Source organism: Zerene cesonia, chromosome 11 (assembly GCF_012273895.1).
Source record: "Zerene cesonia ecotype Mississippi chromosome 11, Zerene_cesonia_1.1, whole genome shotgun sequence".
Taxonomy (NCBI): Eukaryota; Metazoa; Arthropoda; class Insecta; order Lepidoptera; family Pieridae; genus Zerene; species Zerene cesonia.
The window spans coordinates 10,768,626-10,781,877 of NC_052112.1; the positions used below are offsets into that span (position 1 = coordinate 10,768,626).

Here is a 13,252-nt window from a genome sequence, read left to right on the forward strand (position 1 = left end):
CATATAATATTACACAAGTATTAGTGAGTTATGCTGATGCATCGACAGTTAAATGCCAAGTCACCTAACGGGAAGTGGAGGCGGAAGGCGGTCATTTGCGCACACGCAACGCGGCGAGATTGCCGGCTGCTTTGAACTTCAATATGTCATATAATCATGAGTGTTGACCGCTTCCATTTGGTAATTGCCGTAATATTGTAGGTAACTTCATTTTCATATGAATTCTGATGCTTTGGATGCCTGAAAATAATTTCCACAGATAACATCCTACTAATCGTAACCTATCCTACTAATATTATAAATGCGAAAGTTTGTGAGGATGGGTGTACAAACATACACATACATGTATATGTATATTTGTGAACCGATTGCAATGAAATTTGGTACGTAGATGGACAACTGGAATAAGATATAGGCTCTATATCCCGATATTATTACGGGAAACGGACTTACGCGGGTGAATAAATACTAGTAGTAACTCTTATGTATGATAAAATATAGCTTTAACAGCTTCAACTCTATGTTTAAATGTATTATTGTTCATTGTTTGATCGAACTAGTTGTAGGAACTAGGTGCTCGAATTTAAAAATTGTATTGATGTTGGGCTCCAGTCCTCTGCGTATCCAAAACTATAAGTTCCATTGAGCATAGTATCACAACTGAATCTGACTGAAGTCTGAGGATACGGAGCGAATTGGAAATGTTTTTTTTTATAGAGGAAATATTCAAACATGTTTTAGGTTTGTAAATAATTCGATCATTTCGATTTTATTTCTAAATAACATCATCACATTTTGTACGGCTTGTAAAAACAAAGTGGCATTTCAAATGCCACTTTTTTTTACAAGCCGCTGATGTCACAGCTTGAAGAGCATACGCTTGGACCACGAGGTTTTTTTTTCGTTTATAGTCTGTGGTATCACAAATTTTATCAGTGTAACCTCACAACGGATTCATTGTTTTCAACACGTGCACCAATTTTTCTCATAATGCCTGTGGTTAATTATCAAATAAATATAATGAAGTCACATGTTCAGGTGGACGTAATGTCAGCTAATTACTACTATTAACCGTATATAATTAATTGTAATTTAGATTATATATACTGCTGAATTACATATTAATTAGTTGATATAAAAAGTAGCATAGTTTATAAAAACTTGATGGTAGTCATGCGACATAAACAAATTATTTTATACAATCGAAAGAGAAGACATTAAATTGATTGCTAGATCATAAAAAGTCGTCGTCGTCCAACCAAACAATAATTACATTTTGTAGTTATTTTGGTTACAAATGTGACCAACACAACTAAATATTACCACAGATGAAATGCTATAATAGAAAGGTTTACTATTAACATTACTTTAATAAGAAAATAAATTATTTGAGTCTTGTCTCTCTCTGTCATATGGACATTGGCGTAATCCTTAGTAGTTGGGTGGAGCATTTAATTAGAGAGAGAGGAAGAAGAAGATGAGAAGAAAATAAGAGATAATTTGTTTCAACTTTTATTTTTATCATTCCAAATAATACCGATAGTCATCATAGTACCACTAAATTACTAAAAAAATTCCTGGAACCATAAGTAAGATTAGAAACAAATATAGAATTAATACAGTCTAGTGGCAACACTTGATGAATTGAATAAAATAAATTTCCAATAATTTCCGAGGCAAATAAAAGTGTTCCTATCGGTAAATGACCCACGCTGAAAGCAAGCATACCTACTGAAAAAAACATTCAAACAGGTGTATGCTGGAGAAAATCTTTAGATACAACATCAAATCACTTAAAAATACAAAATACAAAAAAGAATGCCGAAACCCGGGATTGAACCGGGGACCTTTAGATCTTCAGTCTAACGCTCTCCCAACTGAGCTATTTCGGCGATAACAATGGAACTTAAATACCACACAACAATATCACATCTTATTAATAAAACTATAAAATAAGAAATCATATTCAATCGATTTAAATTATTGAATGGACGAGAAGTATATTATATATTTTACTGATTACCTAACTATATCTACTTAATTTACTACCATTAAAATGCAGATTATGTATTAAGAAATGTTTGCCTGGTAAGCAATGTTTGCGTTGACATAATATTATGAATAGATAAGATAACAGCGCTAAGTATATAAATGAAATTAAACATATTTTGTTACACTGCTTGAATTGCAAAATAAACACCTTATTTTTAAGTAGTTTTTTTAAGTTCACTACTTTATTGTGTGTCACTTAGCTATTAACATGTTTAAGAGGCATCATTTGAAAACCTTCCACGTTTTTATACTTTTTGACAAAAACGCTAACTATCAAAACCATGTTCCAACAACGTGTCTATTGTAAATACCAACATTTGCCAACTATTCTAAAAAACAGTCAAGAAAAACCCGATGATCGTAAAAACAAAGCATTTATATATAAAACCATTATGTATATACAAATAATGATTTACTGGGATTACCCTAAGTTCAATTGCCTACTGTTTTTGCTCTACGTAATTGATTACATTCAATTTGCATACCACTTGCCAAAAGCCCAAGCCAAGCTTGATTGGATAAGATTTTCCAAGTGGATTGAGTAATTAACTGAACTGACAATAAATATTTGAGTATTCCTTCAATACATGCGTGTCATGTTTTCCAATAGATAATTATTAAAAGAGCGTCATAAGCGAATAAATATTTTGAATCTACTATTACCTATACGTGTTTACTAATTTATATGTTTGAATAATCATATACAGAAACAAGTGTATTTGTCAAAAGTAAGCTTGTTCTGTACTATATAAGCAACCATACAAATCGTCAAAATACATATAAATTTAATATCTCTCATTTTATGATAAATTATTTGCCATGTTCAGCTCTTAAAATCATTAAAACATAAACAAAAAACTTCTCGTCCCCACACATTAGACGCAATAAAAATATTCTTTGAAGCCACCATCTTTGACAAGAGTTAATTGCTGCGACATTTGCGTAGTCGTGAAAAACTATTTTAGGAAAAAACATAACATGGATGGCCTTAGCAAGTTCACTGGCACTACGCAGTTGACAAGAATAGCAAACGGATGTTGACAATTGGGGCGACCGTCATCAGCTCTGCTCATCGATTAAGCGACCCAGTAAATACTTCCTCGGGTCTTTGATTACCCTTCGCACTAATTGGAGAGGGACTCGTAGATCAAGTTCAGACTTTTTTATTTAAGAGGGATTAAAAATTGAAGATGGGAATAAATGAATACACTGGGATTGGCTAAGAAAAGAAAACGAGCTTCCGGCCTCCCACGCATCGCAAAAACACAGTAGCGAGGCCGATCTTCTGTAGGGGTGTGAATCCTGCTGCAAGCTGGTCTAATTCGTGCCGAAGCGTGCTTAGCTCCCACATTTTTACAATGCTAACATGCTTCATGAATAGGCTATGATATCTGGCTGTGTTAACTACTCTCATCTGAGACATATGATTTTCTTATTGATTAAAGCAGTTAATGAAAATAAAAAAAATATGTAATTCCAGCTCTCCACCGGTTGGCCCCGTAGTCAAAAGAAAAAATAAACACCCAAAGCTTTTCCCGTAAAATTACCGTTCCCGTAGGATTTCTGGGATATAAAGTATCTTCTGTCCTCTATCAGGTGTCAAACTATATGTACCAGATTTCATCCAAATGGGTTCAGTGGTTTAGGTGTGAATAGAAAACAGACAGAGTTACATTTATAACATTAATAGGGATTATATAATACAATATATATTTATTATATTGCTTGTTTTTATCAAGGAGGTACTAGTTCCTGACAGCATAATAAATTTTTGATCATAGCAATATGGTTATTTACAAATTGCATCTCCAAAATGCAACTTGCAATTCTAAAACGAAACGACAATGCACTAATACTTGTGTTCCTCCATTGAGATGAAACACCTACACTTAAGAATAGCAAAATCGCAGGATATAGGTAATTGGGGCACTTACTAATCCTAGTGCATCCTTTCCTTGCCACGGCTGTAAAATGCTGCTTATATTACCTTGGTTACCTCTTATTTTTGATACGCCTAAAGAGGTAACATATACGTATGTAAATGACGACTATATTACTGACCAAAAGTTAAGTATATTGTCAAACATTTATGAATGATAATTATAATACCGACCACGTGAATACTCTTTTCTTTTGCCTCTCTATCATTACGGGTCTAACTGCGTCTATTCTATTTCTACTATCTACAATTTAGAAAATATAGTATCGTTTACAAAATTAACACAACAGCTTATCCTTTGATAATGAACATATATATTTGATATAGTGATGGCTGAGTAGTGAGGACCTCGGACTTAAAATTGAAAAGTCGGGTTTCGAGACCAGGCGAGCGTGCAGGAAATAAATTGATTTTTCAATTTACCTGGGCATGTGTAACGTCAACACTGCTCAAAAAGGTGAAGAAAAATATCGTGAGTAAACCGGAATGTCCAAGATTCAAAACGTTCCACGTCATGTGACATCTGCCAACTCGCACTTGACCAGCGCGGTGGATTATGGCCTGAAACCTCATAGTTGGCCTGTATCCCAGTAGTGGGAACATATATGGGCTGATGATGACCATAAATCAGCAAAAATAATTCCGTTCTTCTTTCTATTAAGTTACGTAAAAGTATAAATAAGTACTATTTTATGGCGTGAAAGAAGTAAACAACTATTGTTCAAAATAATTGACAATTACCTTTTTATAAACTATCATCCGTCCACATAAGTGGATACTTGATCAGTGCCGGCTCTGGAGGATAGTGAGTGGAGAGGACTCCAGGCGCCAGGGCGCCAAAATTCATAGCACAAGAGATAACACCTATTCCTTTTGATTGAACAAAATACATTATCAACGCAACGTCACAAAAAGGAGGTTAAATTTTTTTTGTGTCGGTTATCTCAGATCCTACGTCTGGGTGAATCGATTTTGATGATTTTCGGTCGGTCCCATTGAAATTTAGTAATAAAACTATGAGCGTAAGTCACAAAACTTAAAAAATTAACTAGGAATAATGTTAAAATCATTGAAATATTATTTGTTAAGCGAAAATAACATGAGTGCCTCAATGAAAAGACGTTGTAATAACTTTCGACTCTAGCGTCGAATCGAGCTCCGGCCTGCGCTGTACGAGGTACTCTGACATTGAAAAAATAGACGGGGAAAAGTAATTACTCAATAGTAATAAAATAAACATAAATTAGGTCATAAAACAATGCTCAATTAGCAATATTAAGCTATGACAAATGTATACACAGCACAATAGTCGTCTATTTTCTACCTACTAAACGAAGATTTCCCAGCAGGCGTCGTAAAACGTGTCGAAACATCACAGGTTCAAAATCAAAAACAGTACATAGCACGGCAGTTAAATCACTTGCTAGTATAAAGCGAAGTATCTTCCCGCGTCTGTCCCTATATTTATATGTATGCGTAGATCTTTAAAACTATATAAAGAATTTTGATAGGGTTTTTAATACATAGAGTGATACAAGAGGAGGGTTTATATGTATAATAACATCTATTAAAGTACTCTGAATTTAACGTGTGCGAAGGCGTGGGCAACAGCTTGTATAGCTAGTATACTACATGATACTAAGTAATAACACTATAATAGCGGCACGCAACACAATGGGCAGCCATAAAGCGGAGGTATGTATACCGCAGATCTAGCGTAGCACCCGTCACCACGTCAACACTGTTTTGCTACTATTGTCACTAAATAACTTTGTGTAAGTTTGTGGTTTGTTTGTGTATACAGGTGGTTTACTATTAAACTAAACAGAGCCAGGATTTGTGCTAATTATAACTATGACTGTTCCGTTTCAGTTTTCTTTCCACATAACCAAGAGTAGCGGATTTGTGGAGATTTACGTAATAAATCCTCAAAACGGCTTGTCATTTAAAGAAACTTCTTGTCGCCGATGTGTATAAGTATCTGAACTATTTAGCAAATATGAAATAACTCCGAGATATAAGTTTGATATTACAAAGAGTGATATCCATATTTTCGTAATAAAACACACAGCCTGTAGACATTGAAACAAACACATAAATTATATAATAACATGTACCACAATAGCCAATTCATGCGACGTATCTTCGTCACAATGATGTCCCTTGCTACAATGCCTCTTGTGATTTTGATGTACTTACAGGTCCAAATAACATTATAATCAAGATTACACCACAGTAGGCACCGTCGCCCGTCGCGTTTCATATTGCAACCCGATTCTCCTTTCAAGTCTAACATGAATAGAAAAATAAAAATTTAAACAGTGGGTATGTAATAAATCCAAAAAGAACAGATTTTATTGTGTGTTAATTTGGAGGAGGCCATCTTGTGGCTAAATCGATACGATGTAAACAAATCGAGAAGCACGACTATTTTATACGATCTTAGAAACCGGCAATCTGGGAAATATCCTGAGAGCAAAATTAGCGGGAAAAAATTAATGAACAAGATCCTCCCCTATAGAATAGCGGGTGCGCGATTGATTTCTTGGAAAAATATGGCGCCTCATATTGCTTACGTAAACGTAAAAAAAAGAAAAAAATCAAGTTTGGTTGGTCGTTCAGGTGACAAACTATTTTCTCACGGTCACAAAATATTGTTTTACTTTGTATAGATACAATATTATATGAAATGAATATCTGCTAGATACATAATAAAGCCTCTTTGTTGTCAAAACGTGAGAGATGAATACAATATTGCAGTCATCTATTTCATAGGTATATGTATCAGTAGCGCGCGGTTTTACCTATCGAACATATGCGTTTCATTATCTAAACAGATGCACAGATAATAATCATAAATTCTTTATTTCGGAGTAACAATGACCCAATATCAGTTTTTACTTTTAATACTATAAAGATGAGGAGTTTGTCTATTTTACTATAAAAAATATTCTTGTATTCATATTATAAAAATTTTATTGTTATAAATAAATTCATGTATCTATAGTATAAAATGCTCGGAAAATATACAATACCTAATACTATCATAATACAGTCTTATTTCAATTAGCAAAATTCATAAATAATAATTTGAAGCATTCGACTTTTCAGCATCTTGACTATTGTTAGTAAAATCAAGCATAATAATTGATGTTCGCGGAAAATTTCAGCGCAAAAGATAATATTTTCTATGAATCACTTAAAGTACAATTTTAAAGCATATTTAGATGATTCATGAAGTTAACAAGCGCGGATACGATCTAAGTAATTGTGTAACCCATATAGCATTATTGTCTTGTACAGTCAATGATGCCTAGCTACCTTCCATCAACATTAATTAATCATAAAATAAATTTCTTATTGCATGGATAGACACTAATTACGTGCGAGTATTCCATTTATCTTTATAATATTTTTATTTTAGTATATAATAATATAATACAATATACTCTTTAATTTATTATATATAGTTCTTAAGTAATGAAATATAATATTACAAAATCTATAACGTTATTGTTGTTAAGTATTCTAAAAGTACATATGTAACTAGGTAAATTAGTTTTATTAAATGTTTTTCAACTGTTAACGTAGGCAGCAACAATCTTAGTATAAGATGATATGCGTCGTTGCGAGCACTATGTTTTAGATCTAATAATCAACACTTAGATTAATTAGTCGTGATGCCTAACACTGTAATTATCGACCACAAGTTTCTGAAGCATGTAATACGATAATTAATACCTATATCTTTAATTAAACTTATCTTATGACTTGACGACACCCAGTTGAAATAGATTATATATGCTATCGTGAAATATGGCTATGAGGCTATAGCCCTTTGGCAGTAACCAATATGCTCCAATCATTAAACAAAGTAAACGAAATATGATCTCAGCAAAGAAAATCATCAAATTACATCTACTTGGTAAATAAACTTTGGGCAATTTGATTGTATTTTTATTTTCACGTTGACCAGCTTTTCAACCAACAATAGACCATCTACCGAACACGTGTTAGCTTATCTCCCCGTCAACAAAATAACTAGGTGCGAAATCCTAACAGCAATCTCATCCCATAGAGTCGCCAAACGACATAAAATGTAGATTTTAATGTAAAATACAAGTCACAACTCACCAAGCTCACGTGGCCCTCCACACGTGACAGTTGCGATACAAACAAAAGGTTTTAACGAAATAATAGCCGTCCGTCGCTGTTATGTAACTTATCAGATTTTGTAATTAGTGTCAGTATGAAAAATGTTCGGAGGACTAACGACTGTATATTATCCTAGCGGTCCGCCCGGCTTCGCCCGTGGTACTAATTAGCCTTACTTAATAAATGGGCTATCTACCACTGAAAGAATTTTTCAAATCGGACTAGTAGTTCCTGAGATTAGCGCATTCAAACAAACAAACAAACTCTTCAGCTTTTTAATATTACTATAGATTCTGACTCAGTTGGTCTGTGGCTGCCAATGTTAGCAAAAAAAAGGAGGACCTAATAAGTATCGGTCATGATTCTTGGGTGAAAGGCCACGGGAAGTCGTAGCGGATTGCATAAATATGATAATCTAAGTTCACTCAAGCAATGCTAATATCTAGCAGACACAGAAATATGAAAGCTGCGTAACAGAGCGTTAATACGCACTGGTGCACGTCTCTCCTCAACTAATGAGACCGTTCTGCTCAAATAGTGGGTGTCTATACCAACTGGACTGCATAGATTATAAACAGGTACTCTATCATACCGTAATGACAGCTCGTCCCGACTCCAATATACCTACAGTAGGTAGGTAGTATAGTACCAAATTTAAAGGAATGATAGCAGTTAAGACACTGCTCCAATTTGCTGCGATTTATTTTACAGCGTAAGTTACTTTAAAATTAAATTTACCTCAAAAGGACTGAAACCAAACAAACAGACATACTCTCAGTTTCTTACTCTCCACTTCCCTCCTTATTTTCATGTAAATATAACGCGGAATAACAAAAAGATTACAACGGAATACAAAGAGATTTCTTGCATAAAAATGTTCAAGATACTTAAATACTATAAGGGAGATACGTATTAGTAACTTGATCTGTAGTTATTTTAATTTTTCGGTGGTTGTTTAATATGCAGCATTCTATAGTATGTTTTACGGTTAACATCCACAAGCACGAAGCGCAACTCAATAAAATAAACCTTTTATTCATGAAAAACCAATGCAATTTGAAATTAAATTTTAATAAAGCGATTAATCATGATTATTTATGCAATAACTGTTAATTAAAACATTACAAAATGCGCAGTAAGTAAAACATTCAATATTGGCTGTTGCATGTTGATATCATTTTAATGCACGCACAGTGCACGCATATGATTGACCTTCCAAACATGCAGATGCTAATTGCAGTCTAATGTTTATGAACTAATACATGTTGCATGTAAATTTATTTTCAATAAAAAAGTATGTATATAGCTTTAATATAAGTACTCAGTTATACTATACGTAAAAGGCACTTTTTGTGTCAATAATCACACCGCATGTTCTTATTATTTAAACCATTTTTTTGTTATATCTCGAAAAAGCACCGTAACTTTCAATTGCAAATTATCTCGTTGCAATATCTTTACCTATAAACTTACACCTTTGCAACACAAAACACCTTTGCCTATAAACTTTTATTTTGGTTTCGCTTCAAATTCAACTTAAAACCTTTCCCCCCCATATTTCGACCCTGAATCCGGTTCTATTCATTGTATTATAGCTACGATATTTTATTTTCAAAAATTATGGACCCTGGTGTACCAGACAAGATTCATGAACAATGTTAAACCTGACGTCTATATGTAGTAACATATGTAACATATAATCGGTCTGAAAAGTCAATGCCAGATATTTCATTGAACGCCTGGACGGTAGGGAAGAAACCAATAATCACAGCAGTCTATTGTGTTGTCAAAATACCTCAGCGGGCTAACAAAGGCGGTGATCGATACGATAACCGTGTCACGGTGGCGACCCACTTTCCTACTACCCTGGATGTATGGCATGGGCAATAAATAATTAAATATTTTCATAAATTCCATTCGATGTGGTCACGGTCAGTCGGCATGCAATCGGTAACATTTCTCTGAACGAGGTACAATGAAATTGGGTCACAAATGATTCAAGGCGGTTCAAGTCATTAATAATAGACTATTGCTATACCTTCATTTGAATCAGAGCTTTGTGTACGAATATGCTAGATCTATTCCACGATATTTTATTTTGCGTTTTCCAGTCTACTTAGAAATCTTATAGAGAACAGCAAATAAAATACCTTAAATCAAACAGAGTCGGTTGAAACTAAAAACTTAAAAGTTAGTTTCCACGTTTAGGATGCGCCCGTTTCATTTAGTTTGTTCATCAAAAGGATCGGTCTAAGCCATATTATAGTATATATGATCATACAAAACCCTTTCAAAAGTAAGTACTTGGTAAGTACACAAGTGACACTAGTTTTAGCATAATATTTTCAAAAATAATCCTCAGACGTCGGCGACACTTCATCTAAAACGCGATAAGGCTGGACATGACCGATGATATCGAAACGTGGAGCAACACAAACATTGTTAGACCTCAAAACAAACGACGCAATTGCTTCTCACTGATAAGAGCAGGTCCTTCAGCAATTCACGTTAATATTAATTCTGTTTTTCATGAATAATAATTTAACCTAAAAGTAAAATCCCGTACCGCGATTGCGCATATGCGATTTTATTTACCGCCAATGAACTTTTATTTACTCTGAAACGAGAATGGATACGAATAGGTAGCTTTCGATGGTAAAGCTCACTGCTGTGTCTTGAAGAATGTCCCATACTAAAAGATTTCCAGTAAAAAAAATACTTGAAAAATTATCAATCGCGCAAAATTGTTAAATTTATACAAGACTGTAAGAGCTTACATATAAAATTTAAGAAAAATCAACGCTCACCACGACCACGCTCAGAGGAGCTCTGGATCTATAACGCTCTGGATAAATAACAATAAAAAAGGAATTGGTGTCTAACGATAATTCTGAGTTTTATATAACTAAATGTACACCTATAAAAGTTCTAAGGCATGATTGTGTGATTTTGGTGTTTAAAATTTACCATTTATAAATGAAGGTACATATTATGTAATTTGCCTTATATTATATTTAAAAACATAATTATTTACAGAATTTCATGTAATTACGATTTTGAATAAAACAGCATATTATGGATTTTATATTTTATTCTTACATTAGGGTGTTTAAATCCTTGATGGATACAACATCTGAAAAAAAGCAAACATAATATGTTTAGTACATTTAATGTATCAGAAGAATCTTTTAAAACTTTGCAACAGTATCAGTTGGATTTTGTCCACATTATATTCAGGTTTCAAATGTCTAAGCATCATTTAGAAGAATGGTCTGTTTGCCAAGTCTTTACTTTTTTAAATTCGTAAAAAAACCAGAGAACTTAATTTTCATTAATTATTAAAAAAAGTACTAGTTTGTTTAAGATAAACTTTAACTCATTCATTAATTTATAAATAAAAGCACCTACATATTTATATTTAAGGTAACAGACTGGCAATTTTCTCAGGTTTACTGGCTAAAGGCTGTATGCTCTAATAGTTTAATTTCTAGTTTTATATTATCTAGATAGATAGTTTAATTGCTCTTATATTTTCATTCGTTTAATAGTTCTTCAAATGTAACTCACCACACGTATCCTATGTCCCATAGCTTGAGCGGGGAGGTTGGACTTGAAGCGAGCTCGCACACTGCCAGAGTTACCGTGCGGGCGCGTCACCTTGCCCCAGATCGCACGCAGCTTGGTCTTGATGCCGCGAGGTCCGCCGGGGATGGGGGTCCTTTTCTTGGCCTTGTACACGTACACGCATTTCTTGCCGGCGTAGAACACAGCGTCGTCACGAGAGCGGGCACCTTCAATCTGTAAATTAGCGTTTATGTATGTAGTTTGATATAATTATTGGAAAATATTTAAATTAACTGGATTCAGGATCAGTAAGATTTTGACCACATTGGGGTTCAGGTTTCAAATGTCTAAGCATCATTTAAAGATGTGTGACAAAAAAATCAAGACAGGCCATCAAGATGTATGATGATTACACATAGGTAATCGATGTTCCATTACACATAAGCTACATTTTTGCAGTTTAAAAAGACAAACTTTTTAAATAAAAAAAAATACTGAAATCAGTTATACTATAGATAAAATGAAGTACCTAATAAACATAATTATACAGCTTTTTAATGTCATAGCAGACAATTGAGCTGGTCACCCAATGGTAAGCAATCACCACCACCCATGACAATTTGCAGAAACAGTATTAAATTAAAAATAACAAAAGTGGAACAAGAAGTTAGTACATTTAATGTTTATCATTGTAATAGTATCCAACTAACATTCCAAACAATATCCAATAACCATAGTTCTGAGTGCAAGCAAAAAAATGTAGTTTATTATTTTCAGACTATTAGACGAGTAATAAACGGATGCTGTGATGATCTTTTACAGTTGGTTTGACTTAATATAAGCAATTACAAAATATCCAAAGTCATAGCAATTTAAGGTATTTTTTAAATAATATAGTCTCTTTTTTTCTTCGTTAGACTTCAAAGATCAAGATTTAATAGAAAATGTGGCCAGAGAGACTGATTATATATGTTTGAAGAAGATAGTTAAAGACCATTATATTGCCACTCTGCGAATGCTTGGGGGGATACCACTCTGTCATAACTACTTTCAGATTTTTAGTTTATGCATAAAAAAATATGAATGGTGGATATCAACACATCCACAGCAACATAGCAACACTATCTCTGATGGTAAAGCATCTAACAGTAATCTTTTCCAACTTCTATTGCACTGTTTTTCCATCTGTGTGTAGTATAAGCAATCTTCCCCCATCCTCTTCTTTTAAGCAAGTGTACCTATTAGCCCACAAATTTAATAAGGAAAAAGAAGATGCCAAAGTTTTTGAAAACGAAAAAACACAGTATAAGGTTTTAGCTTTTCTTAAAGATTATTCGATTAAGAAATAAATATACTGTTCCTCGTATATTACCCTATTCGTGATAGTAATAGTTGTTAAATTAGCATAATAAGCCCTCTGTTGGTTGCCGTCTTCTACATTCAATTTAACAGTTTATAAAAATAATGTTTGGAGTATGAGTTTCAGTTTGAAAACAGACGAGAGCGTGTGTTTAGAGACAATACTGCGATATATTCTAACCT

The 13,252-nt window shown here is 33.6% G+C and overlaps 1 protein-coding gene and 1 non-coding gene across 2 annotated transcripts; both read right to left on the reverse strand.

The window, feature by feature from the left end:
* Positions 1 to 1,819: 1,819 nt before the first annotated feature.
* Trnaf-gaa lies at positions 1,820 to 1,892 on the reverse strand. The gene has a single exon. It is a non-coding gene; the product is annotated as a tRNA-Phe (tRNA).
* Positions 1,893 to 11,219: 9,327 nt separating this feature from the next.
* LOC119829864 (60S ribosomal protein L35a-like) lies at positions 11,220 to 11,977 on the reverse strand (the record flags this gene model as incomplete). The annotated part of the gene is made up of 2 exons (XM_038352563.1): positions 11,220 to 11,279; positions 11,714 to 11,977. Coding segments are annotated over 2 exons (288 nt in total), but the record flags the coding sequence as incomplete, so codon positions are not given.
* Between the last annotated feature and the right edge of the window lie 1,275 nt (positions 11,978 to 13,252).